Here is a 27,963-nt window from a genome sequence, read left to right as displayed (position 1 = left end):
CAGTTTCTATCAGTACAAAGGAAACTAAAGATTACTATTATTGTGCTGAGATATTGTGTATGCAATATGTAACATTTCTTTCACACTGGTCTTGCCACAAGAATGGTGTCAGCAAGCAAAGAAAAGCAGTTGCCAGACACTGTTTATTCAGTTTAGTTTATTTAAAACTGCTAAACAAACATTAAATAAGTGGCAGATGCCTAAACACAATGAACTTTTTGCTATTGTATTTGGCTTAAATACAAAATATTACAGACATGAAGTAGATGCGAGAAGAATAAAACTGCCAAAACCATTTAAGAGTATAACACAAACTTGTGGGTTATAGTTCATCTTGCAGAGACAAAAATCAATGTGGCAGTAATGCTTCCTTGGTATTAACACAGTTGAAGAATCCAGGACCTTCACTTTGAAACACTTCAGCTAAAATTCATTTTTTTCCATCCTGGCCTCGTACTGTCTCTCAGATCGTTTCCGACGATAAACATCATCTGCCAGAAAAAGATTTTTTTTTTTTTTATTAGCATTTTCCAAGTGCAAGGTAGTATTACATGTATGAAACCTGTCATCTCTTTTTAAACTTTTCAGTGCCATTTTCTCTTGAAGACATTAACAGGCACCTGAAAACTCAAGCCAACACAATCTTTACTACCACTTAAAAATAGCTCATGTTCTCCTTCTTATACCAGCTAAAGTTCTTCCCATTTGTCCTGATGAAATGTTTTTATAGAAACACTGTTTTCAGTAGGATAGAGTCATTTCTTGTCTACTTACCCATGAGAGTAATTAAAATACAAATGCCCAAACTAGCTGAAGCTAAAGGGAAATTAAATTATAGGCACAAAGTCAATATCCAAGGACTGCTAGTGTGGCTTTAGTATTTTAGCTTTTAAAAAACCAACCCCACAAAAACCCCAACATAGCAATATGCCAACCTTCATGGTCTTCTTAGTTATGCTTCTGGCCTCCCCTTACCACGATCACCCCTAAATATCCATCACCAAAATAAAAATCTCTCACTGACAAAAACCAGAGGTTATCAGTCTTGTATACTGTCATTTTGCACGGATCTTGGAGCAGTAATGAGGCTAAAATGCACCATTATTGTTACTGTAGTACAATATAACTTAGGCATAGCAGTTTCTTTTGCAAGAAAATAAGGCTCGAGCTGAAATATATAGGCTGCTACTTACACGTGCATTAGCTTCTAACCTGACTTCATTACTATACAGGTATGCCTCAGCCTTATTAAACTGAAAACAACCCTCAAAGACAAAAAAAAAAAAAAATCACAAACCACCACAACTAAATCTTTCAAAAGCAATTTTATTGCAGTGAGTTTGTCAGCTCTGAAAACTGTATCAAGCTGTTTTATTCTACACCAGACTCAACTAGATTGCCCCTGACAATCTCCCATAAAACACAAAGCAGAGCTGATCCTTTCTCTGAAGCACACAAAAATTTCTAGCAAGGTTTCTTGAAGGGAAGAATGCCACATTAAAACTAAATGTTTTCATGGCTAGGAACTGAGTGCCATTAGCTACAGTCTCATGACTCATTTTCATACTTCAACTATCTAATTAATAAAAAAGTCACGTTTCAGATGAGCCCACAACTACATTTAAGTTCCGACAACCCTGGGGAGTCTTTTTAAATGTAAAAAAAACCCTAATTTAGTATTCTAAACCACGTTTGTTGTTAGTTTCTACCCAGTGTCTTCTGCTAAGGGGGCAGGATCTGGTGGCTGATTTGCTGATTGTCTTTAACGTCTTAACGCCCAGGACCCGCCGCTGTGCTCAGCCCCGCTGTGCACACGGGACCGGCCGCGGTGCTGGGGGCAGTGGGGTCCGGGCCTCCTGCCGGCCCTCACTTACAGAAGGTCTCCTTGCCAATGCGGACGTTAATCATGAACCACTCCATGGCTCCCCCGAGGAGGAAGAAGAAGGGCAGGAACCTGTACACGCCGAAGCGCCGCTTCCCAGGCACCAGCTGCAAGAGGCGCTTCACCCTCTTGCTTATCAGCATGACCGGGGCGGGGAGCGCGGCACCTCGGGGGGAAGGAGAGAACGGGGGAGGCAGCTGAGAGCCGGAACGGGGCCTGCAACGGCCCCCCGCGCGTCGCGGCCCGACCCAGAGGCCGAGGCCGAGCCCGCGGTGCCCGTCACACCGGCGGGAGCTGAGGAGCCGGTGAACCCGGTTCCGCCATGGCGGCCCCACCGCCCCCTCCTCCCGGCCCGCGGGCGCACAGCCAATCAGAGCGGCGCCTGGCACGCGTCCCCCGCCGCGCGCCCCTCACCTCCCGCGCGGGCTGCCGAGCCCTGGAAACAGCCGAGCGGAAGGACGTGGTGGGCGCCCACGTGACGCCGCGCGGGGCGCTTCGTCTCGCCTGATTGGCCAGGGCGGGGCCGAGAGCCGGGGCGGAGGCGGGGCTGCGGTGAGGGACCACCGGGTCCTACCGCCCCCCCCACCGCCCCCCTGCTGCTGCCGCCCCGCCTGAGGGGCCGCCGCCCCGCCTGAGGAGCCCGCCCGGGCCCCGCCGCCCCCCGCCCCTCGCCGCCCCCCGCCCCTCGCCGCCCCCCGGCCCCTCGCGTCCAGGCGTGGCGCGGCCCGGCCCCCTCGCACCGCGCGGCGGGGATTGGCCGCCCGGCGGTGCTGCCGCGGGCCGGGGCGGCGGGGAGCCGAGCTGAGTCCCGGCCGTGTGCGGGCTGCCCCGGCGGGACCATGGCGCTGGGCATGGCGGCGCTGCGGAGGGGCGGCGGCGCGGCCCCCCGGCTCCTCGCCGTGGCCGTGTCCTGCCAGAGCTGCCGGCCCAGAGCCAGCCAGTGCCCCGGGGACGGGGGCCACGGGCAGCCCAAGGACCAGCAGCCGCCGGCCCCCGGCAGAGCCCGGCGCGGCGCTGAGCCCGGCCCCGCCGCGGGCAGCCAGCCCCTCCCGGCCGAGGGAGCCGACACCAAGACCTACCTGTGGGCCAGGTACCACGAGATGAAAAAGCTGGTCTACGGTAAGAGCCGCTCCGGGCGCTGCGGCTGCCGCCTCTGCCGGGCTTGCCCGTTCTCCTTCTTTTTTCCTCGGTGTTTTTCCTCTGCATCTTGGTGCCTTTCGCCGGCGTCAGAACCCTTCTCCCTGGCAATGCCCTCTGCACGGCGGGAGCCTGTGCGGCGGTTTTATTTCTGCTGAAATCTGTCCCTGATGTTCCTCTCCCACCCGGGGCTTCCCTCTGTGGTCATTCTCGGCTGGTCCCCACGCGGTGTGGGTGCTTCCCAACTGGCCTCCCTGACACGGGCATGGTCGTGGCAAATGGTCTAAATGAAGGGCTCGTTGCGTTTGTCTCTGATTTGCCATTGGTTGGCATAAGAAAACGTGGTTAGATGAGGACAAATAGACAGTGATATTGGCTGAAGTGGTGAGGAATCCAGGGTCCAACTTGTAGCTCCCCATTGGCACAAGGGTGAGTGTGGAGAAGCTACAGCTGCCGGATGTCTCCTGATCGCTCAGTTTATGTTACACACGTGAAACACCTTCTACTCGTGCATGCACAAGTGCATATTTTTGTTCCTCTGACTAGGAAGTTACCTGGTTCCATCAGATACGTTGACGTCTCACTAAGCAAGGAGAAGACTAATGCCGCTGGCCAAATCTGTCCATGCGTGAACCAGGAGTGCGGTCTTTTTGGCAGCAGCAGATCTCCACTATGTTAAACTCTCCTAAAAATGTGAAAGAATGGCTTTTGTGGCATAAGGGTGGGGAAATTTTCCTACTGTTTCTTGATTCTTGTAATGCTAAAGGTAAGCACTGTAGAGAGCGAGAAAGTGCGAATTGTATCTCCTGTTAAATAGTTCTCCGTTCGCTTTTGTTTGTCTAAGGGTTTGGAGAAGGAAGGCAACCAGCCATAGGCGTCTGCAAGAACTGTCTCGCTCTTCTGAGACTGGTAAATTCTGTCACTCCTTCCTCCCCCACCTTTCAATACATGAGACTTGACATGAAATTTGAAGTCCTTCACAATGCACAAATATAAAGGAACTGTCTGATGATCTGTCGGGTGCTCAGCCTGCTGCATCCCAGGTTTTCGGGATGTGAGCTCCTTTGCGTGAGCCGCTGAGGGCAGCACAGGGTGCTGGCAGAGGACAGTTAATAGGCTGTGTCACAGCCTCTTGAGAAAATGTTCACTTTACTGTGTAACAGATTGTGAAGTTTGTAATCACATAGTTACACTTCATTGGCATGCAAGAGATACAGTTATTACTGGAAATGCAGAGCTAATCAGCAGGACTAAATGCAAAATAAAGTAGCCTGTGCATTATGGAGCAGGTTACTTTCAGGTAATTATCAGATATGTTAAATTAGAGGGCCCTCATTTGTTTAAAAAATAACTCCTGAAACCAAAATGTCAAGACTATGCTGTTATTCAAGTCTTGTCAAGAGGAGACGTAAACAGAGTTCATTCAAGTTCGTTGTAATTGTTGCTTTGACGACTAAAAGGAGTTGTACAAAATGTAGCATCAGTCTGTTCCTTTGTTCTTGATTTCTGACTTTGATGTAGAGGTGAATGTGGTTGGGCTATGGGTTTGGAAACATGCCTCACGTCTCGGTACTCATCAGCACTGAGTTTGGGAAGACTCCTGTGGTGCCACCTTCTCCCTCCTCTGAAACTCCATCTTTGTGAAGTCCTTTGCCTTGTACTGTCAGTTACTGCTGTTGCTTTTGGAGAGGGGTCTCTGCCAGGAGAATTTATTATATGTTTTCAGACAAGCTCTTGCTTAGGACCTGATTTATACAGAGGGGATTCCATTGATAAACACTGGCTGAGTTGGACAGTTCAGGATGTGTAAGACCAGAGGTTCTGTGCAGTGAAGCTCGGTGTTGGTGTGGGTTCAGTGGCCACAGCCCCGGCGCTGGGAGTTCTCAGCTCTGTAGAAACACACGTCTGTGTTCTGCCAGGCCTGAATGTGGTGATACAAATGACAGCACAATATAGTGACACAGAAAGTCCCCTTATAGTTGACTCAAGAGAAGCTGTTCTCATAATTATTCCTTATGCCTTTTGCAGCTTTGACTCTTTCTGTTACCTGTATTTGAGAATACTGCTTCCAATTTGTGTTTTTCTCTGCCAAAAGGAAAGGTGTAATCACGTTTGTCGGAAGGCTGGTGTTGAGCAAGACTTGCTCTATTCTGGTTCAATGGCATCAAGCGCCAATAAGGCTGATGGGCTCTCTCAGTAAGCAATGCCTGAAGTCCTGCACTCTAGGAAACATCCAGTCCTGAAGCTCAGTGGAACTGGCGAGCAAGTGAGGATTTGGTTGGAAGCAAGTGTGTAAGTTTTTTCTCAGATCTTTCAAACTTGTAAATGGGCTTTCCTAAGGAACCTTAAAAATCACTCTTCTTGCCTCTGTGTGACAAGCTTGAGTGTGGTTAAATGTGAGAACCACTGAGACAAGTTTGCCGATAGCAAGAACTTGGTTAGACACTGATAACTGATAACGTGGGTGTAGCTCAGAGGTGGTCTGCGCTCTTTTTAGTTTGTGTGGATCAAGAGATACCTTTGCATCTAAATGATGCAAGCGCAGTCAGCAACATGTGCCCATTGCACCGGGAGATGGGAGAGATGACGACAGCCCTGTGTGATCATTGCATCGGTGATTTTGGTGTGAGGCAGAGGTGCTTTTTGCAACCCAGCATATTCTGATTCTTGTGTTGCTAATCTCAAGCAGGCACAAAGATTTAAGGGCCTCACTCTTTGCCAAGCCAGGAAATCAGTCTAGTGCTATGATAATAAATGCCCTGTGAATCGCTTAGGGACTGTGTGTATTTCACAGGCTGTGGCATCTATAGATTGAGCTGGGACTGGGAATGACGATTAGCAGCCACAACTGGAAGTGTGACCGGTTTTTTTAACCTTCCAGTTCTGCTTTGCTAAATATAATTTTTTTTTTTTTTTTTTTTTTTTTTCTGGTAAAGAGCTCTTATAGCAGCATTTTTCTAGTACCTTTGTGTATATTAAAAATGTGATTTTGGAATGAAATGGTATTTTTTAGTATTGCTTTTGGCAGTTTGGTTCATTGGCAAGAAAGCCCAAAATATTTAGGCATAATGGTATAAATTCAAGGCTATGCTCCAGAGCATAGGGTAAGTTTTAGCACTCTTTTAACGTCGTTCCTGTCATCTGATGTTCTTTAAGTAATAATTCCCTCTCCCTACCCTTTGGGAAGAGGCATCTGCTTCAACTGGTTGGACTCCTTGCAGGAAACGGTACAAAACAACACTACAACAGGGATGAAGAGGTACTTGGGAGGAAAACTGGCAATTTGTCTTTAGAAAGCAAGCCAGTGTGAGCAAAGGGAGATTTTTGATTCATGAGGAATGTGGAGGATGGTGGCCATCTGCTTTTCAGTAGCGTTCTTTCCCTCATTACTCTTGCAACGAAATTAGTGCAGATGTCTGCTGTATTTAACCTCTTGGGAGAATGAAGGGTGTGAGGTGGGTGTGAGTTGCCTTTTGAATGTATTATTCTTACTAATGTGCTGGATCTGAGGCTGAGGGAAAAGGAGCATTTCCTGCACGATGCCCTTGGTACCCCAGGGAGCTCAGACGTGCTGGGCACCTCCTGACCAGAGCGTTTTTCACATCAGGAGGGGCCATATGGTGTCTTGGCGTCTCTAACCTTTGCTCACAGTTAATTACCTGCTTTCATTTGGATCTCTGCTGTCGTGCTGGGAAATGAGTGTTATTGCGTTCTGACAATGTGGGCTATTGCCTGGGAAGAGACACTTGTGCCATCATGAAGATATTCCGATTTAAGCAGCTGTTCAGGGTCTCACAGTGGCAAAATGAAGGAGATGATGTGTGTTTACCTGGCATTTACACTCAGGTGTAAAAGAGGCATGAGATGAAATATGCTTTCTTGTGGTCTGCCTTTGTTGCTGTTTCATCATGTATTGTAGATATGCAGTCACTTCCCTTAAAACTGTCAGAGTTGCAAACCGGAGCAAATTGTGCAAGTATGCAGATTCCAGGGGTTTGTATCTATTGCAAGAGCTGGTTTTTCTCCACTCTCCTCAGATGTTCATGTTCCAGTTCTCCCCCAGATCCGCCTTCCTGGGTAAGTGCTGAGTAGACAGTGACTAATGGTGATACTGTCTCCCTTTCTAGTTAGGACCTAGATGGAAAGAGTAGTTGAGATTATCGTTCTTTTTTAATAACTGAAACTGGTTTTCATTTTGGTTTTTGCTTGTTTTGTTGTGGTTTTTGGTGGGTTGGTTTTGTTTGTTTTTTTTTTTGTTTTTTTTTTTTTGGTGTGTGTTGTTTTGGTTTTGTTTTCTTGCTGTAATTTATCAGATCTGTCCAGCAATCTGTTTTGGTGTCTTGGCAGAAGAAATGCAAAAGCTATCATTCTTGAAAAAATGGCATCTTTGTGCGCTTCTGGAGCTGGTCTGTTTTGACTTGAGGATTGCCATGCAAACTGAGGCAAAGATCCTTGGCAGATTATGTGCTGAATGTCGGCAGAGCAGCAGCGCCCAAGTCTGTAGCCCAGGACTTGATTTAGTGCTCAGAATTTGCAACCACCCAGGTGATGATCTTTAAAAAGCAAGCAAAACCAAACCAAAAAAACACACACACAGAAAAAAAAAAAACAAAAAAACAAACAAAAAAACCCCCAAACAAACAGAAACAGTAAGCCAGGCATGTATGGGCTCTTGTATTGAAACCGATGTTGTGTGTGCTCCCAGCATCTGTCTGCGTGAGTGTAAGGAGGAGATGGGCACTGGTTGCTCTGATGAGAAGGATGCTGCAAGTGCACATTTACACTAAGTCGAACATGCAGCGTGAGCCTGTGGACTGAAACCCAGAGATTTTCCTTCTCTAGGAGATCAGTGACTTTGGAACCACAGTAAATTTAAGATGGAGGATGACAGCGTGGAAAGCACAAGCTGTCAGTCCGCTGCTGCGAGTCGGTTTGGTGATGATGATGTGTGATAGGAAACGCAGCAAAGAGATGTGCAGTGCTCCTGGAAGCGTGCGTAGGGAACCCATTGTGTGGGGGGCAATGGTGATACAGCGTTTCAGCTAGTGTATGCCTCTTTCTTCAGCCCTTATGAGGTAGGAGAGAACATGATGTGTAAATCAGTGACAAAATGTCTGAGCTGGGTAAAAGGAGCTGGGCAGGAGGCTGACAGAGGACAGCAGAGAGGCTCTGTATGTTTGAGGTTGGCTGTGAGGAGTATCACTTCAGCCCATGGGTCTGAATATGCTTCATAAATCATACTGCGGCACGGTTACTACTCACGCTTCTGATCACAGATAAGACTCATTTCATGTGCTTGGCAGATCTCAGACTGCCCTCTCCTTGTTACTAAACCACTCTGCTCCCGTAGCTTTTCCCAACCATGTTTTTGCAAAAGTTGTGGCTGGTTGGTAGATGTTGCTGAATCTAGCTGGGTCTCGTGTCTCCTGTAAAAGGGGAGATGAGGCTCAGGCAATGGGCTTTTGTGCTACTCTCAGACTTGTAAAAGGTGTTGTCATAAGTCTGTTAGCAAGTGGTGAATGTTGGAAGAGCTTGACCTCTCTGTAGGGATATGGTAGCAGCAAGTGGGGTGCATTTGTCATTAAAAAAAACAAGGAGAGGAAAGCACTGTATATTTGCACTGTGATGTGATTAGAGTTGTGTCATTTGCCTTGTGAGGAAGAAAAACAACACCCTGCAAATCCCAGTGTATGCTCACAAAAAGTTATCTGGAGATGAGGACAGGAAGCGGAGCTCTGTTTGCTTATGGTACAAAGAGCATTTATGATGAGAGGATGAACATTGTGATCATCTGAATCCTATTTACATTTCCCATCTTTTAAAATCCCTGTGGAAAGTACTCTGGTTGTGTCTGCTCTCTTCAGCCCCTTCCAGGAACTTTGCCACCAGCAGCCACTGAAAGAGGGCTCTTGTTCTGGCTGTGTAGCCAGTAACTCAGCCCTCCTGTGCTAAAATACTGCTTTCTTTTCTAGTAATTCCTCTCTAGTTGATCTGGTGGATTGCATTTGAAGGCCAAAGGAAAGTGAGCTGGGAGAGAGGGATGGGTATGTTTTGTAATGTGTCTCTCTCCTGAAAAATAAATGCTATTATATATCTGAATCCTCTTTCTTTGGTCACCACTTTGGATTAGTGCTTGCAAATGTACTTTGGACTTTTACCTAAATTCTGTAATAATTACAGAGAAGGTCTTTATTTGAAATGGCTGGTATTTCTTTCTAATAATTTTTTTTTTGTTCTAGATTCAGATGAAACTTGGTTTTATAGCAAGGAAGCACTAAAGAACCGGCACAGAGGTTCTTGCTAAAAGCCAAAAGTTAAGGTAGGAAGGGAAAAAAAAATCCTACCTGCTTATGCTGTGTAGGATCTGGAAAATGTCTGCACTTTTCCTACCATTCAAAGAGAAAATTACCCATCTTTGAAGAGGGAGGAAACATCTCCTTCCCCTCTCTGTCCCCAGTGTGGATGTGACTGGGCAACCTGCTGCAGGGAACTATTTTTATTGCTCTTTCTCATCTTGTGATGGAAGCTCTCAAGGCGCAGGGAGCCTGGGGAGGGTCTGTTCCCGTCCCCCCGCTGTTCCCGTTCCCCCGCCGTGGTGCCACTGGAGCTCTGCGCTCTCTGGAAAATGACAATCAGGTGATTCTGCTGCCAGTTCACGTAGTCCCATTTTCCCAGTGGTCTGGGGAGCAAAGTGGTGTTCACAGCATCTGGACTAGTAACTCTGTTTTGAGGTGACAAACTGCACACAAGGACTGAGCTGTTTCCAGCTGTGAGGGGAAAGCAGATAACTTGTTGCTATCAGAATTACGTGCTCCAAGAGCATAGTTTAATGTGGGGTTTTTTTACATTTTGTACAAAACTTTGGTTTATCTCGTCCATTAATAATAGTAAAAAAGCCCTAACAATACCTGCAGGATTGCCCTGTGAAGTCTGGCTGCTTCTGTGAGAAACAAAAAATGCCAAAAGGCAAAGCTCAAAATTTCTGATTTGAAGTAATCTAGATTTCTGAAAGAGGAGAGTTAGCCTGTTTGTGTTGCTCAAGCTTTAAGTGAGGAGCGCATGTTTTTCTGGTGATCCATTGCAGCCACCTTTCCTGTTGGTGACCCTGCTGAAAATGCAGCTGCTGTGAGTTAGAAATTTGACACTTCAAAATCTCGAGCCAGCTTTGCTTCATGTCAGCCAGACACCCGAGGACTTTGTTTTGCGGCTTCACAAAAGGTCAGTCTTACTGTGAAAGCGGTCAGCATCATCACCAGACGCAGCCAGAGGACTCACAGTGTGTTTTTTCGTGGGGAGGATCATGTGGGTGTGTTAAGGGCAGCAGCGCTCTGCTCCTTTGCTGCTGCTGTGTGGTCCTTTCAGCTACTGTCAGGTCCAGAACAAAAAGTTGAAATTTCAGCGATCCTCACAGTTTCTCTAACGTTTCCCCTTTCCCTTCTTTTAGATCTCCTTCCACCAGGAGTTTGCAATCTCCTCAACCCGGCCACTATCTACGCTAACAATGAGATCAGCCTGGGCGATATTGAGATCTATGGCTTTGACTACGATTACACATTAGCACAGTATTCTAACTTACTACACTCTATGATTTTCAACACTGCAAGAGACATCCTCATAGAACAATTTAAGGTAATGATGTGCTAAGAATTTCCACTCAATAAAGCTTACTGCTGTCTTTGGGATGCCTCAGACCTGCTTGCAAAATGCCACATTGTGTATGTGTCAATTGCTTGTTTTATTGAGATAAATTTCATGTTTCGCAGAAAGTTCTGTTTGTATGTGGAGTTAATTTCCTTTGAGACAACTTACCGTGCTCTACATTCCCAAGGTGTTATAAATATGGAGCAGGAACCTTAGAAAGCTCTGATCTGTTTTACTTAACTATGGAAATATTGCCTACAGCATTGCTGTTTCAAGGCATGCATGGTGGATAAACACGAACCGTGGGCTAACACTAAAGCTGTGCGTGACTTGACTCGTGCAAGTCAGTGTGGATGCCTCTGTATAGCATGTCCAGTAACAGACACTCTGCAATAGGTGTTTGGTCTGTGCATTTTTATGGCATGTCTTTCTTTTCAGAGGGGGTCTGCAGTGCCATTGCTTTGCCAAATACATGGATAGAATGGAGCTCACCAAAAGTGTCCTCACTGAGTGAATCTGTTACGTTTTCTCTAGTGTCCCTTACGCAAGAGAAACAAGTTTTGGGGACCCTGACCCTTTGTCTTTCTCCATTCGTCCACTTTCTTTGTTGAAGGGCCAAAATGAAGTGCACCTGTTCCTAGATCAGTTTATGCCTGGGGTGAGATGACTAGCAGGACTAAACTAGCTCAACAGGTGAAATAATTTTGTTGATAAGTCAGTGCTTATGCCTCTAACGATGTCACTGTTTGTCTTGCCAGTATCCAGAAGGGCTTGGGAAGTATGACTACATTCCAGGCTTTGCCATACGCGGACTCCACTATGATGTGCAAAAGGTAAACTATACAAAGTTCAGTCTCCTGGGCTTTGTCTTCCATTGTGTTGTTTTTAGTAGGAAATACTTTCTGTAATTGCTTGAAATTATATCAGTCACCAAATGATCAGTGAGTCTGGTGCATGTGCTCTTTATTGCGTGGGGTTTTTTTGCTTATAAACCTTCCAAGGGAAAGATGTCTTTTGTATTTGCACAGGCTCTAGCAGAATGGGACATTCCAGCAAAGACCTCTGGTAAACAGCCTTGCCAATTTAAAAGTCAGTTACTTCCACAAGCTAATTAATAGAAAATTCAGCTTGTTTGTGTGATCATTTATGTCTTTCAGGAAACTTAAACAACAAACTTCTATCCTGCATCTCACAAGTACTTGCCAGGAGCAGAGGCATTATGTCCTACTCTAATTATAGAAATGACTTGTCAGGAGAATGCTTTAGGAAGCCTTCCCCACCCCCCACCTTGAATAATAAGACTGCCTGGAAAAAGATCCAGGCTACTTGAGATGCATGCTTCTAGGGAGCACAGGCAGAGTGCAGCATTGGTTTTAACCCTTTTCAGTGCTTTAGACGATTCCCTGAAAGCCAGATGCCCACTGATGTCATGCTGGCTGCTGCATCCAGGCAGTCAGGTGGAGCACAGCACAGAAAGTCACTTCACCATAGCAGCTTTTCTTATGTTGAGCTTTGAGTAAAGCCAGGGAAGCAGGCAGTACAGGCTGGAGCATGTGGGCTGTTCTCCAGCAGTGGGGAAAAAAAAAGGGAATGAAGAAAAATACTGAGTTTTCCCGTGTCTTTTATCCTACCTGAGGTGAGAGCAGAGCAGCAGACCGCTCATGGCTCTGACTCTGTAAAGTAAGAAGTAGATCTGTGAGAAACTGAAGTTTCTTTCTGTTTAAATCTCAGGCCGATATATCAAAGGGACACAGAGGTGACTAACCTAGCCAAACAAAGTGCCCTGTGAGTAGAAAGAGAGAACTCTGTTTTCTCAGGATCAGAGTTTGCAAAACACGTGAAAAACTGGGTAGTGCCTAGATATATCTTTCAGCCTATTTACTTGCACACCTCACAAACTAGTGGGAGGTCTGCCCACGGTGTAACAAGCTGCACTGATACGGTGTCATGATAAAAGAAGGTGCCTGAAGGTTGTGAGTGCTCAGTGGAATCAATTACCTTGTACTGTGGCAGAAACAGCACAAATCATTCGATGCTGTGTCTTTACTCGAGCTGTGGAGCAATGTGGATTTAGTGTGAGGGTGCTTTCTGTGCCTAGAGAACTTGTGTTATGGCTTCAGAAAGATGGATGGAGGACAAAGAGTGACTCACTAATAGGGAATCTGATACAAAAAGTGTGAAGAAAGCTGTAATGTTACCAGCCTGATGTGCCTCTGAACATCTTTGCTTACATGTCAACTGGGGAAGGGGAGAAGTGGCGGAGGGGAGAGCTCTTGTGTGAAGAAAATTACTGTGTACAGCTGCACTCTAAACCAAAACTCAGCCACTTAGTTCTGCTTAAGATAAATGTGAGGAGAAACATCTATTGTGCACACAGAGCTCCTTTGGAATGTGTGTGCTTTTGTAAGTGAGATAAGAGACTATCTGAGTCACAGAAACATTGTTCTCTCAATTTTTCAACTGCATCCATGTCCATACACTTTGGAGTGTAACAGACAGTGGTATTTCAGCTCACAGAAATATGGTCTTTTGCCAGAGAGGCCAATAAAAAGTCACAGTATGAAGAAGCATGTGTAAAAGTGGCTCAAGAGTGACGTAAAGTACACGGATGTGGGATGTTTGTATTGAATTTTATTTTCTAAATGTCATTTATGTGAAACCTGAAACTTCCTTAAAGTTGCAGTGTAAATCTACCCAATTGTAACAGTAAATATCTGTCCCTTATTACAGAGCCTTCTGATGAAGATCGATGCTTTCCATTATGTCCAGCTGGGGACAGCATATAGGTCTGTCAGTTCTGAAAATCATTTGCTAAATGCCCATATATGCAAAGGCAGATTACTAAATCTGAGTGTATGTTCATGGCTTTTTTTTTTCTGAGCAGAGTACAGTCTTGTCTGGCTTATCCTGTTGGCGCTTGCTTCAAACGCTTGCCTGGCATATAATTGCAGGGAGTTCTTTTTCTCAAGCATTTCAAGCCAAGTGTGGGTGGGAAGACCTGGAGCTTTTTGTAATGGTTAATAACACATCTGGTCACGTACTCGGCGTGATGTCTGAGCTGCAGCATGCGTAGGTTAACATCTGTGAGCACACAGCGCAACTAGGAAAGGACGCCTGTCTTCTCCAGGCGGGAGTCTATCCCAGCAGTATCTATTTTATAGATACTGGTAGCAAAACTTCTGTAAATCTGTGTTGTATTTCCTGAGCCTGGAAGCAAATGTTTGTTGTTGTTTTTGGTTTTTTTTTTCCTTGAACTCTGGCTTTTTGCTGTTAAGCTTCAGTTACAGTAAATACACTAAGAATATTAAGAAGGGAGTTTCATAATCAGAGAGAATTGGCTTCTTTCAGTGCTGTTTTTTGCGGGGGGGATGAAGGGGTTGGTACTCCCCAATATTTTTCTTCAGTTTCATGAAGAGATTTTAGCAAAAACACATTTAAACTTTTTTTTTCCCCTAGTGTCATTTTGTAACTCCTTCTTGGAGTGTCCTTTTCCTAAACTGTCCTTCGCTTTTGAGCAAAACTGAGGCGACTTTTGATGTCTCAGAGGCTGTACTGTGATCGCATAGGAAAGGAGAAAGGGAAAGTTGCTGACTGCTTGAGTAAGCAGCCATCAAAAATTGTGCAAGAGGCAAAACCTGCAGCAGTCAGATAATCCCATATTAGCAAACAGTACAGTGCACAGCCATACCTGTGATAATGGCGTTTTGGGGAAAAACAGCGATCTCTGTTGAATGGTCTTAGTGAATAACTTGTTTTTCTGAGGAAAACTGAATAGGAAGGAAACATGATTTTCAGAAAGCTCTGTCCCGTACACCTTTGCATTTAACAGTGAAATACCTTATGGAAGCGACCTCTCCAAAAGTATGGTTACCCAGTGCTGCCCGAGTCAGGTCGTGGGGTGGATTTGGCGGGGCAGTTCTGTCGGCAGATTGATGGCACACAGAGCGAGGCCTCTGTCTGAACTCTGCTGGAATGTGGATAAAGCCCCTCAATTAGCTTGAAGGAGCAAACAAGGTATCTGAAAAATGCCTTTGGAAAGATTTTATGTAAATCTTAAGAAGCCATGGAGCTGTCAGGCTCTCTGTCTTTTGTGTGAGAGAAATGTGTGAGTTTTAGAAAGGAGCCTGTTTGTCCTGTCTTCTCTTTCTCTGCAGTTTTTAGCTCTGTGCAGACTGATGATTATTGACAAACTATTTCTGTTGTTTGTGTCTAGAGGGCTCAAACCAGTGCCTGATGAAGAGGTAATTGAACTCTACGGTGGTACGCAGCACATCCCCCTGTACCAGATGAGTGACTTCTATGGCAAGGTATTGTAAGCCCTTTACTGCTGTGATGCAGCCGCTCTTTTAACAGCCAGGAAAACAGAGTGAATTGTATGAGCATGTAAATGATTCCAGCCTCCCCTGTACTCCAAAAGGCTCAGTCCCTAGTGAGCTGCAGTGTGTGTTTTTGTTCTAGTGGGAATTTGCCCCAGAGGTTATTTAGCAGTTTAGCATGTGAAAGCCATCTGTGAAGCTTTCCTAAACACCAGGGCTATTGGCCTGGAGCAGAATGGCTCTGGAGACTGACAGGGAGATGTTCCTTCCTTGTTCCTTGGCCAAGTGTAGCTCCCAAGCTACCAGGGCAGCCTGCAGTGGTGGTATTTGCAGTGAGTTGTTCGGGAAGGGGGTGTGTGTGTGTAGCAGCAGGGTGCTTGTAATGTCTTTCTGTCTTAGGTTTTGGGTAGGTTTGTTTTCCTTCATGAAGGGGACCCCCCCCTCCATACCTCTTCATAGGGTTGGCCTCCATGAGTGTTAGGGTTTGTTTTGTTTTTTTGGCAGAAAAACTTACTGCCACACTAAAGGACTGACATTCTCTCTGTAGGAGCTGTAAGAAATCCCTTGGTTGCTTGAACTAGAGGAAATTAAGGGGAGCTTTTCTTCCTTAAGTTCCTAGTGTGGTGCAGTGGGCAAGGGGGGCCCTTTCCCCCCAGAACTGCTTTGTTTCTTGCCCTTTGTTAGTTCAGTTGCCTGAGGGGAAGCTGGAAGGAGAAGGGCAGGCTTCCTCTGGTCATACCCCTTGGAGTCTGCTGTGTGAAGTCTCCAGCAAGGTCACTTTTTGACTTCTCTGTCCCTCTTGGGAACAGTTAATCTGAGTGGTTGCTTTCTGGATAAGTGTATACTCTGTTTATAGCTCAGTGTTTTTTCCAGCTTTGAAATAGGATGTTTCCGTTTCAAATGTGATATCTGTCTGTAAACTGCACAGAGCCTCCCTCTGTTTAACTCTCCTCACTGCTGGCCAACTTGAAATGATTTCACCTTTCTTTTTAAATAATTGCTAACATGAAATTTGCTTCGAGTTGTGGCCTTTTGTAGGACTAGGCGCTCAAGCCAAGGTGCCTTTCTGTGTTTCTTTGTATGTACCAGGTGTTTTCTTCTCTCTTGTAGTTTGCTACTGAAAAATTCATTAATATTTGGCTACAGAAATAGGAATAGTAGCTTATTCTTTCCAAAGAGGTGAGTCTCCTCTCCTAATAATCCTTAATAGGTGGATCCCAAAGAGAACGAAAGTGTATACAACTGAAGACATTGGCACAGCTTGTGCCACTAACACGTCAGCGGGAAGGCACCTGGGTTAAGATGACTGCTGGTGTGCAGGTGCCATGCGTTGGTGTGGAGTGAGGGCTCTTCAGCCTCGTCCTCTTTGGCCTGCCACGCTGATGTTGCTGCCTGTATGGGTAGCAGGAAGGTCTGCCAGGTCAGCAATTCCAGGAATGAGGCATAAGACAAGTGGGACTGATGTAGCTGAAGTGTGTAAATATTCTGCCTTAAGGATTTTCTTGATCCTCTGTTGGCAGGAGTGTGCGGAGAGCTGCCAGCATCCCGACACCTGCAGTAGGTAGGCACGGATCTTGCCCGGGGTCAAACAGTGCAACTTGTGTTGTTTTCGCTGGCAAGACTAGCACTGGCCTGTAGTGAAGGTGGGGAACTTATAGGTGTTGTGGAAAAAGCATATGTCGCATTCTTTCTGAAACTGCAGTCCAGTTTTCATCCTGGCTTGTGTCAGGATGTCTACTGTGAGGAAGCTGAGGCCACTAAAGGGAGGAGGGGAGGCTGGATGTGCCTTGTAGGCTGATGTCACAAGGCACCAAACCAAAATCACTGTTGACTACATACAAGGTAAGTCTTTGCTGCTAGCACTGAACATTTAACTGTCTCCTCTATGCTTAAGGTCTTGGTGGAACAGGTCATTGCTGTGCTGTGCTCTGTTAAATCCCAGAAACTGCCTGTCAGTGTCCTTCTTGCTTCTTTCCCAGAATCCCTGAACAGGAAAAAAAATGGTGGGGGCCCTTTTCAGGAAATTTTGGTTTTACTGATGGGAGAGATGTTCTCTTAGCAACCACACATCAAAATGCACAAAAGTCTGTTCAAAGGGAAGTGTTTTGGTTGAAAAGAGAGGGCTGCTTGCTGAGTGGCAGGGATTTTCCACATGAGTATTTTTGTTAGCCTGGAATGTCTTCCAGATGGTACTGGGTGATATGAGTTTGTTTGTTGGCTTTACTTTTTTCTCTTAAAAAAAAAAAAAAAAAGGTATTTTTTGTTTAATGTGTCTCTTTAATTATTTTTGCTTCCCAGGGTCCTTCACTTAAGCAGTTTATGGACATTTTTTCTCTTCCTGAAATGACTCTGCTCTCTTCAGTCATTGATTACTTCATAACTCATGGCATTGAGTTTGACCAGGTGCATCTTTACAAGGATATATCTGTAAGTAAAATATCAACTGCCCCATAGTTCACACCACATCAGAATTGTGAGCTCTTTGGCTTCTTAGCACGTGAGCTCTGCAGTACTCAAGCCTAAGGGGCTATTAGTGAATAGCCTAATATGACACCATTGTAGCCCCTTTAGATTAAAGCATTACCAGGGAATATTAAAAGCTGTGTTTTCAGAACATGTGAGGTTTCTGCCTGTACTACAGAGTTGGTGTTGCAGTACATTATCTCTTGCAGGAATGCCTAGGCTGGTTAGGTTGAAGGTCCTTGCGTGGGAAATATGTCACAAAGCTTGTGTAAATGTTTTCTGGTTCTGCACGTTTTTAAGCTCCATGTTTTCCTGTCAATATCTCGTTTTTCAAAGAGGATTGTTCTGACCATGTACCAGTTTGCTTTATACAGCAATTGTTTTGAAACACCTGCCTTTGCCTGCTCTGAGAATCCAGCCCTTCCATTTGCACCTACAGAGCAGTCCTATCCTTTCAGGATGTTTTCCAGTGGGTGACTGTAGCTTTTTGAGAGCCAGATACTCCAGGGTGCTAACCGTGCCGTCCAACTTCACTCCTGGCTTTTGGAAGGGCTGCATGGGACTATCAGTGTTGTTAGGGTGAACGGTTTGACTTCTCAGTGCTGTAGGTGAGATGCTCAGTACTTGAGATTGCTGCCCTGGATGACTCTGTTGACAAACGATTCATCTTCTTTGGTAGGCAGGCCTTACCACACAACTCTTTGCATGGAGAGGGGATTTTTGTTTGTACCTTGTGGGAACCTTATGCTCATCCACTGTGGCCTATATGTAAACTGTTCAGTCTTCTTGTACGGGAGACAGAGCTCCACGTCTGTGCTGCTGCTTTTGCGATAAGGTTCCCCCTGTCAGCTTTGCACAGCCAAGGATTACAGCTGTTGTTCTGACCTTCTGTTGGTGCTTGATAAGAGTGTGCCAGCCAGTTTCCCACAAGACCTCAACATTTTTCTAGGGTGTTAGTTGTTGTGGTTGTTTTTGCTCTTGGGGTGGGAAAATATCAAAAGGGGATACAGCTGAATCCTGAGGCCTTTTGTCAAGAGTGTCTTCTGAGCCTTCTTTTGAGGTCAGAATGGACTTGTTCCCAGTTGAAACCTTGAGAGCAGGTGGGTGGTTGCCATAGCCTAATATGTACTCTATACAAGGTAAATGGTGTGCTCAAGGCCCAGAACTCTTGAGTGCTAATCCTGGCATTTGTCTTTGCATCCTTTGCTGAGGGATGTGGTTATTCCTGAGAGGTGACTGAGACAGGCAGAGAGCTCCAACAGAAAATCTGTGCCAGTGCCTGTCCTGCATACTGAAAAGGTGGGTACGGTCCTGTGCTCTCACCAGAGAAGTCCTTGCTTTTTTCTGTACAATCAGGATAAACAAACGTTTTTGCAAAATTTATCCCTTTTCAGTATCTGAGTGCAAGCACAAAACAAGAATGTTTGCAGACATGAGCACAGAGATCATAGAACAGTTTGAGTTGGAGTGGACCTTCAAAGCTCATCTAATCCATGCCCCTGTCATGAGCAGGGACATCTTCACCCAGATCAGGTTGCTCAGAGCCCCGTCCAGCCTGGCCTGGGATGTCTCCAGGAGTGGGGCATCTGCCACCTCTCTGGGCCAGTATTTTACCACCCTCATTATAAAAAATGTCTTCCTCATGTCCATCCTGAATCTCCTCTCCTTTAGTTTAAAACGATCGGCCCTTGTCCTGTCGTAACAGGTCCTGATAAAAAGTCTGTCCCCGTCTTTCTTAAAAGCCCCTTTTAAGCATTAACAGGCTGCAATAAGGTCTTCCCAGAGCTTCTCTTCTCCAGCTGAACACCCCAGCTCTCTCAGCCTGTCCTTCCAGCAGAGCTGTTCCAGCCTCAGATCATTTCTGTGCCTCCTCTGGCCCCTTTCCAGCAGGTCCATGTGTGTTCTGTGCAGGGGGCTCCAGAGCTGGGTGGACTCCAGGTGTGCCTACACGGGCAAGTGTCCAAGGAGACTTGCAAAGCCCCGACTCTTATTACAACACGGGCTCACAGTGGGTTAAGACATGTCCAAACCTGACACTCTTCTGTAATTCCCAGTGGTAATCCTGACTCAGTGCTGTGTCAGGGAGCAGGCTGACTGAGATGTGGACATTGTGCTGAGCCAGAACGGAAACCCTGAGGCAATGGTGAGGTGGAAGCTGACGTGTAAACCAAATAGTCCCATCATACCAGTTCGGTGTCTCCGTACTTCAGATTAAGAACGTACAGCTTACCCTGCTTTCCTTTGGAGGAGTTTCTGAGCTCTGTTTGACACCTCCCCAGGCTACCAAGATTTTTACCTGCAGGAACCTTACAGTTCTTCCCCTTCCTTTTTTTCTTTTTTTGGTTTTCTTTTGCTTTTTGTGGGGAAGGGTTTAGGGAAGGAACACACTAGAATCTCTTTCTGCTCTGCAAAAGTAGTTTTGACACAAATCCAAAGTGCTGATTGCTTTTAGTGCTGGTGCGGGTCAAGAGAAAGATGTTTTCTTGTTAGCACTCACTTTTTGCTGTTTCTTTCCAATAAGGCAGTTTCTTGGTGAATGAGATGTGATCCCTGCCTTTTTATGGTTCAGTTCCACACGGTGAAAAGAGGCTCCTAAAATGGTTTTGAAGAGGTGCGCCCCCTCCTTCGTGATCCCCCACCTAAGCTGTGAATTCTGGTTCCCTCCCAGCTTTGAAGGAAATTATTTTTGGGATGACGAGCAGGTTTCTCCAGCACTGCTGTGAGACCCTGTGACTGTGTGGTGTTGTGTGCAGGTGTCACCACAGCAATGTCAATGGCGGGTGCGGGAATCCAGTCTGAAAGGGCAACTCCTGAATGAGCACACACAGTGTAACAGGGATTTAAGGGTCCTGGAGAAAGGTGGGAACATCTAGATTGTCAAGGATTAAAATGGAACTGTTAAAACAAGCATTTGTGTGTGGAAACACTGAAAAATTTGTTGCTGCTCTGGAAATGGTTGTGTGTATCTGGCATATCTCATTGACTAGAGACTCGGGAGGAATCTCAGTTGGGCGTGTCAAAAAATGTGTTGCATCTTGGCTCCTGGCCTGGAAAATAGAGGATATTTGGATGCCCCTGACAATATGTTTTAACTTATATCCCTCTGAAAAGTGGGCAGCTCTGTTTTGGCAAAACCGCCTCACCTTCCTCGTGGAAGCTTCTGCTCTGCCTGTGCCCACTGGCCATCTGGGGCCAGGAGCCGTAGCCCTCCTTGGCCTGCGGGGAGCGTTTTGGAACTACAGCTGCTCACCGCTGCTGCCATGCACCCCAACCACACTGCATCCTTCGCCTTACATTTCACAGAGCTTCCACAGGAAGGAAGAAAAGCCAGGTAGTGTCTGGCCCTGTACGGTTTTGAGGCAGTAAAGGGTTTTGGAGTTGCACAGTCTTGATTGCTGTGGTAACAGTGTGTTAACATGTGCTGGTTTCCAGGAGAGGGAAGGAAACTCTGCTCTCATTAATAGGTTTTGAGGTTTTGCCCCTTGTACTGCATCAGCTGGGCTATCTGTTGGGTCTTCTATTTGACACGTTGGTGAGCTTCGCTGTGCAAGGTCCTCAGCTTAGCATGAATGTAGCTTTTGTTCACTCAGCGAGAAGAGGGGATGTGTCATTACTGTGTTGGTTCTTGGTGGTGGCAATAGGCTTGCATGCTGGGAAACAGGAATGCCACATGTAAAACTGAAACTTTTTTCCCCTGCCCTTTTCTTTAGGATGCAATTAGAGATGTACATGTGAAAGGAGTGATGTACAAATGGATTGAAAAAGATCTGGGTGAGTTAAGTAGAGCTCTGGTGCCAAATCCATTTTGATGTGTCTTGTACTATATGGCATTCTGTGTGACGTGGCTGTGTAGGCTCTACAAACAGTCACAGGAGTCACAGGGACACAAAAATTCATTAAATACTTAACTGTGGCATGCCTAAAGGCAGCTGAGGGGTAGAGCGGCATTAAGAACCAAGTGATCTTTAGGGTCAGGTGGAAGATCTATTTTAAAATAGAGCAAACCACCACCTCATTGCTTGTGTTTCTGTTTTCCTTCAGCCTGTAAGCGAGGGGTGACAGTCCTTAGCATGATGGGAACATGGAAAGGCATCATCTGCGAAGGCTTTCTGGTCACTCAGGGGAAGGGAAGCTCCTGGTAGCAACATGGCCTAGAGTGGCTGTGCCTGTCCCTCATCCTGGGTTGGTATCAACCCTCTTTTTTGCCAGCCTTTTCAGTTCCTCAGTCTTTCTCTTCCCTCTAGGTGGGATTGATGAGGACAAGGATGAGGAAGACCATTTTGTCACCGTGGTGGTTCATTACCTGCTTGCCTGCTGGGGGATCTCACTCAGTCCTCTTGCATCCCAATCAAATGGGGGCTAGGTTTGGTTTTGTTTTTAAAGAAATGTGGTCATGGCTTATGCCAATATTTTTTTATTGATGATGTCTGTTTTATTTATTCCCATACAGAACAGTATATTCTGCATGGGGATGAAATCTACGCTGTGCTAAACCGCCTGGTGAACCACAAGAAGAAACTTTTCCTCATTACAAACAGCCCCTTTAGCTTTGTGTGAGTACCGTTACGGCACAGCCACGGCTCACCACGGCACAGCAAGAGCTGTGCAGTGCAGTCTTTCCTGTGAGCATCTGAAAGTTGTACGCTGGAGGTTTTTGTGGCAAGAGTCATGAGAGCGCTCTCTGGGAACCGGTTGTGGTGAGCGCTGCGTCCCCCAGCTGTCCCTACACCATCACCTCCCACATTTTGAAGAAGACATGAGCTACAGCCACAGCGCTACAGAGCTGCCGCTTTAGATCACCCCTAGCAGCTTTTGCTGCATCACAGACTTCTGGCTTTCCCATGGTACCAGAGAAAGGGTGGGACAGCTTGGAACAGGCAAAGTGCTACATGAGTCATCCCTGCAATGAGGCAGCCTTGGGGGATTCACAAATCTGTGCTTTCTTTCCTGTTACTGAGAGTACATTTAGGACTGTTGTAAAGGTGCAAAGTCGAGTGAAAAAGAATACTGAATCTGTTAACTTTTCTGTTCCTTTGCCCTTAGGGACAAGGGAATGAAACACATGGTTGGCAAGAACTGGCGGGACTTATTTGACATGGTCATTGTGCAAGCTGACAAGCCCAACTTCTTCACCGATCGGCGGAAGTATGTGTCCTGGGGCTGATGTACCGCACTGCTGCATGTGGGCCTGAGGTTTTGCGCCTGCTTCCCTTGAGTAAACGGCTCCTTTTACCTTCCAGAAGAGTAGCAGTTTTCTAAGTGTAATCTTGGTCCAGCAGGCATCCAGCCTGCCTCTGCCCTCTCAGATACTCTCTGAGGACATGAAAACCCACCAGTCTGGGAATAAGTGGATGGAATGGGTTGTGCCAAGCAGAAAGCCTGTTTCTAAAATTGGCGATCTTAGGGCACATCAGTTTTGTCATGCTTTGAGCTTAACTTAGGTTTTTTGGGGTAATAATGTATTTTAATCTTTAGAAAGTAAGGAGTAGAATGATGTGTGTGAGAGATGGCCATTTCTTGGCTCTAGGTCTTGAGAGTGTGCCAAAATCTTTCCTTTTCCTGTTCCCCACAGCAAGTATATATGTGGTTTGTTTTTTGGGATTTGCTGTGGTGGTGTTTGTTTTTTTTTAGTTACAGGATACATGCTGTTTGGTAATTGGCAGCTCTGGAAGCCTTTGTACGTGGCAGCTGGGTTTTGTGGTCAGTTATGAGCTGTCAAGGGACTAACTGACAGGCAAGCTGCCGTCCTTCCTTTGGTCTTTGGATTATTTGCTTTGGGAACTTGTGTCTCCTTTGTTGCCTCAACTTATGACTGACTGGGAATTACTGCCCTTGAGGGAGAAGTCTGTTCTTTTCTTTTTATGTATTTTCTTCCCCTATTTCCCAGGCCACTAACATAAACAGGAGTAAACCTACAAAATGGCTTTATAAGCTGTGCTGACCTTGTGAAGATTTTCGTCATGGAATGTGGGTGAAGTGTCTTAAAGATGTAGCCTGGAGCTATGATGGCCTGTCCCTCTAGAAGTCAAAATCTTACAGCTGCATGATGCCCAAGGTCAACACATGCAGTGGGCCAGTGGAACGACAGGGCACATCCATCCAGGGTTAGGGGGGCCTCCTGAGGGTGAGCTGTAGTGAACAGTGGCGTGTTTTCTGTGAGGGAAAATGCATTTGTGTGCTGGAGACCACTTGTGGCTGAGGAGGCTCTTGCGCAGGCAGGCTGTAGAGTTCATGGTGGGAGGCTGGATTCCTTCTGCCCTAAGGCAACTCAGGAACTTGCAGTATTTCTGGATGAGATTGTACTCGCAGCTTCATATCAAGGCTTCTGATCCCAGACCTCACAGTCTGGAACTTCTGTCCCAAGAGGGAGCAATGTTCCTGTTGAGCATGAATGTTCATGGGGGTCAAGTAACTTAAGCCTTGCTTTGTTTCTTCTGTCCAAGTGGAAAGTAACCAGGCAAGCCCTCAGGAACAACAGGAGGCAACTCAGGTCAGCCACCGAGATCAGCACGGAGACTGCTTTCCATCCGCTCTGCAGACTGCCTTATTCTATTACGACATTCCACGGTCTCTGTTGTGCTGGGCCATAGCCAGACTGGAACAGGACACAAAGTGTTTGATGGCAAAACCGCCTTGGCCTTAGCATTTCAGAGGGAGTCATTATTTTTATTATTATTTTCCTCTTTTCTGTAACTGAAAAGCAAGAAGAGTTGTTGGAGATATTGGCATGAAATGGTTACAGCCAATTGGAGCATTTTGAAAAGTTATTTTCCTCTCACACTTTTTCTTTCCCTGAGAAAATAGAGCAGAAGCTCCAGAAGGTCAATTCTCATGTAAAGCTTTTATGAGTTGTTACATAGGTAAACAAGTTTTCCAATTCAAATTGTGGTTGCTGGGTAACAATCACCAAAAAATCAAATCAAAAGAAGCTGATATATCCCCCATTTTTTTCCAGACCTTTTCGAAAACTGGATGAAGATGGCTCACTGCAGTGGGACAAAATAAACCAGCTGGAGAAAGGAAAGATCTACAAAGAGGTAAAGTGAATGGATGCATGAAGGCTATGAAGCAGGAGCCTGAAATGGTGGGGACTTATAAGACACCTACAGTTTTAGAAGTCGCTTGTAGATGTTTGTAGGTCGCTTGTGGATGTTTGATGTTTGAAAAGTGAAAACTGGAAGTCCTTGAAAAGAGCACCTGTGATAGTTGAGGGCATTTGTAGGAAGACATGCTGTGGGCTCTGTGTGCTGCACTGGCTGGTGACAGCAAGAGGTGCCCTCTGTCCGCATGCAGAGAGCTCCAGCTGACCCGGTGTGACACTGTCCCCCCCCCAAATGCTTTCCGCATGTCTCTTGGCATGCTGTGGAGCAATAGCCTTGTGATTTGTGAGCCTCTGAAAAGCCTTTCAGCTTCTGCTGGGATGTAACCATTACAGTAAAGGGTCTTTTCCTATATCAGAAAGCCCTGCCAAGGCTGTGTTGCCCATCAATGTGCGATAAACCAGTCTCTGAGAATGGTGAGAGATGCTTCATGGCCAGTGTAGAAAGGCTGCTCTCCTGGCAATCACAGCTTTTACAGTTGCAGGAGGCAGCGCTGAAGTAAGGTATAACAGACCTGCCTGGTAGGAAAACTTGTCGTCTGCGGCTGGTCTGTCCCCTGAGAACAAGTTGCCTCTGGCTTTAGGACGGTTTGTTCTTGGTGATGTGGGCTGTCCACTCCCACAGGAAGAAACTGTTAGCGAGGTCACAGTCAAGTACCCGAGACCTGACCAGTGGTAGAAAAGTCGGTCGTGTCCTTGAGCAGTGCTGTTAGGAAGCCTCTGGCCTGGCCGGTGGGTCTGTCAAAGTGCTCTGCTAGAGTCCCATCCTCTGCCAAGAGCGAGGAGCTGGGAACATGCAAGGAGAGCTCATACAAAGTCTCTCTCCCAGTGGGTCAGCAGCTCCCTCAGGAGTAAAGGTGCACCTGAGCCATGGGGCTTATTGCTGAATTAAATCCTGCTCTTGACCACCCACATCCTGTGGCCACAGGTTGGTCACTCAAGTGAATGGTGCATCAGGGAAGGGAAAAGATGAGGGAAAAGGAGGGATGGGTGGGATTTGGGGCTGCTCTCCATTTCTCCCCATCCAGGCTGTTCATCTGATTACATCAAGGTCATTGCCTAACTGTGGTTTTTGAGGTGTGGAAGAGTGTGTATCCTGGTTGCACTCTACCCTGTACCCAGCATTTTTGGTTTCTTGGAGTGCCACAATATGCTTCTTTCTAGCAAGTGTTAGTGGTCATGGACTCTACTGTGCTGATGATGTTGCTAGATGCCCGTGAGCTGCCCAATTCCTGTCCCTGAAGCACAGCTGTATGGCAGCTATGCTGTGGGAATCTCATATTAATGGGACCTCAGGGACTGGTGTTTTGCACTGGGGACTGGAAAGTTCAAGTGATAGCCCTCTAGTCCCTCCTTTCTGATAGACGTGATGTTTACTCTTTTGGCATATATATTCTCCCATCCCTCCCCTGGTCTGCAATCTCAGGAGGGGAGTGGCCGGCTCCTGGAGGTCACATAACAGGTCTGTGGCTCAGTGGAGCTCCAAGTGCAAGTTTGCTGGTTGTCAAGCCCAATGTTATTCAAGGTGACCAGAGCACAGCAAAAAGACCATCCTCCTCCCAAGGCTGTGGTCCATAACCGCATTCTCTCTGTGCTCCTTTTACTTGCAGGGTAATCTCTTCGATTTTCTGAGGCTGACAGGCTGGCGTGGGTCCAAAGTGCTCTACTTTGGTGACCATCTGTACAGCGACCTTGCGGTAAGTGAAAAGGTCTCTGCTCTGCAGTGAGGTGGGAGGAACCTGCGTGACTGTTGTGGTTGCGACTGTGTTGGAGTGCAAGGCAGGGCCCTGCTTCAAGTGCTTAAGGTCTCGGCTACGCTATGCTGGGTGTTCTGCAGGCTGCACCTTTCAGGGCACCCCTGAGACACAGCAGCATCCCTGCTGTGCAGTCAGGCAGAAGCAAGCAGTGGAGAATGGGCTCCTGAAGTACTTTCTGTGGGCAAAGCACATCTGCTGGTCTGTTAATTTGAGAGCAGCTTATGTGGATCCCAGATTTCTAGGTGCTTCACACAGCTGATCCTGTGGGCCAGGGGACAACTGTTGCTGCATGACTTGGGAATGGGCCATGGCTGCCTGTCCTCTGGGAATCTATAATGGGAACAGACTGCTCTTCTAGGAAACAGGGTGTTTGTGTTTGGTTTTCAGTCTTTATGTTGAATTCTTGGTTGTTTTTTCACCCCGACCTCTAGGACCTCATGCTGCGTCATGGCTGGAGGACTGGAGCCATCGTTCCTGAACTGGAGACGGAGATTCGGATCATAAACACAGAGCAGTACATGCACTCCCTGACCTGGCAGCAGGCTCTGACTGGGCTGCTAGAGAGAATGCAGGTAAACAGCTCCTGTCTGAGTGTGTCAGGTAACATGCTGCCTTCTGAGTCTGCATTTTGAGCCTAGTGTGGGCACTGGGGGACATGCCATATTGGCTGTGTTCCCAAAAATATCTCAGCCTCCTCCTGGTGCAGTGAGCTCATGGGTTTGTGAATTAAGGTGGAAACTGGGGGGAGGTGAGGTGTGGCCTGCAGGACTGATGCTGTGTGGTGCTTTCTGCTGTTGTCTTTGCAGATGTATCAAGATGCAGAATCAAAGCAGGTATTGCTGGAGTGGATGAAGGAACGTCAGGAGATCAGGTGAGCATTGTGCCTCTTGCTCATGAGGTCTCCTGGCAGCTCCCAGGCCTGCACTGGCTCTGTTTTCTACCCTGTTTGGGGGACAGTGGTGCTGCAGCTGTTGTCCTCCCTGGTGTCACTTGTCTGGGGGTGGGCAGCAGCAGCGCAGTCCTGCAGCCTGGGAGGTGCAACTGGTGTGAAGGTGGGGAGAAAGGGAGGTGGGGGGGTTGGTGGCCTCTGCACCTCCTGTCTCTGCAGGTGGGTCCTTGCCTGTGACACGTACAGTAAGAGTGCATTGAATATTCATCAAGTCTCTCTGCATGGGAACTGGCTGCATCGTGGCCTGGGTGATCCCGAAATGTCTTCTGGGGTGGCCCAAGGCTAAGGGATTGGAGTGGGAAGAATCTGTCACCACGGCCTTTTATCTACAGAGGACTATCTCTTTCCTATCAGGTCGCTGACAAAGAACCTGTTCAACCCCCAGTTTGGAAGCATCTTCCGCACCTTCCACAACCCCACCTACTTCTCTCGACGGCTGGTGCGGTTCTCCGATATCTACATGGCATCCATCAGCTGCCTGCTGAACTACGATGTGAACTTCACCTTCTACCCCCGGCGCACCCCTCTGCAGCACGAGGCTCCGCTCTGGATGGATCAGCTCTGCACAGGCTGCATGAAAACCCCGTTCCTGGAGGAGATGGTGCACATTCGCTGAAGGGCCAGGTACTGCGGGACATGGCGCAGTGTGCGGCTGTACGCGGGGCCGGCTGCTCGGCCAGCAGCACCTCTGTCTACCACTAAAGGGCGTTTGACACTTA

At 46.8% G+C, this 27,963-nt stretch overlaps 2 protein-coding genes across 3 annotated transcripts; one reads left to right on the top strand and one right to left on the bottom strand.

The window, feature by feature from the left end:
• Positions 1-142: 142 nt before the first annotated feature.
• UQCC5 (ubiquinol-cytochrome c reductase complex assembly factor 5) lies at positions 143-3,293 on the bottom strand. Of its 2 annotated transcripts, none has more exons than XM_065845265.2 (3): positions 2,962-3,293; positions 1,875-2,048; positions 143-491 (listed from the first exon to the last, which is right to left on the bottom strand). In XM_065845265.2, the coding sequence occupies exons 1-3, from the start codon at positions 3,086-3,088 to the stop codon at positions 424-426; spliced, it is 369 nt and encodes a 122-aa protein (XP_065701337.1). In that variant the 5' UTR covers positions 3,089-3,293; the 3' UTR covers positions 143-423. The 2 variants fall into 2 exon arrangements, with proteins under 2 accessions (XP_065701337.1, XP_065701338.1); XM_065845266.2 differs by lacking the exon at positions 2,962-3,293 and adding an exon at positions 2,297-2,396.
• On the top strand, positions 2,597-27,963 carry NT5DC2 (5'-nucleotidase domain containing 2). The gene is made up of 14 exons (XM_065845264.2): positions 2,597-3,001; positions 10,464-10,648; positions 11,419-11,493; positions 13,391-13,446; positions 14,874-14,967; positions 17,275-17,403; positions 21,150-21,210; positions 21,890-21,992; positions 22,483-22,584; positions 24,395-24,476; positions 26,149-26,235; positions 26,727-26,867; positions 27,102-27,166; positions 27,599-27,963. The coding sequence occupies exons 1-14, from the start codon at positions 2,722-2,724 to the stop codon at positions 27,858-27,860; spliced, it is 1,722 nt and encodes a 573-aa protein (XP_065701336.1). The 5' UTR covers positions 2,597-2,721; the 3' UTR covers positions 27,861-27,963.

Source organism: Patagioenas fasciata, chromosome 10 (genome assembly GCF_037038585.1).
Source record: "Patagioenas fasciata isolate bPatFas1 chromosome 10, bPatFas1.hap1, whole genome shotgun sequence".
Classification (NCBI taxonomy): domain Eukaryota; kingdom Metazoa; phylum Chordata; class Aves; order Columbiformes; family Columbidae; genus Patagioenas; species Patagioenas fasciata.
The sequence above is the reverse complement of the archived record's forward strand: the minus strand, read 5'-3'. Positions and strand labels throughout refer to the sequence as shown.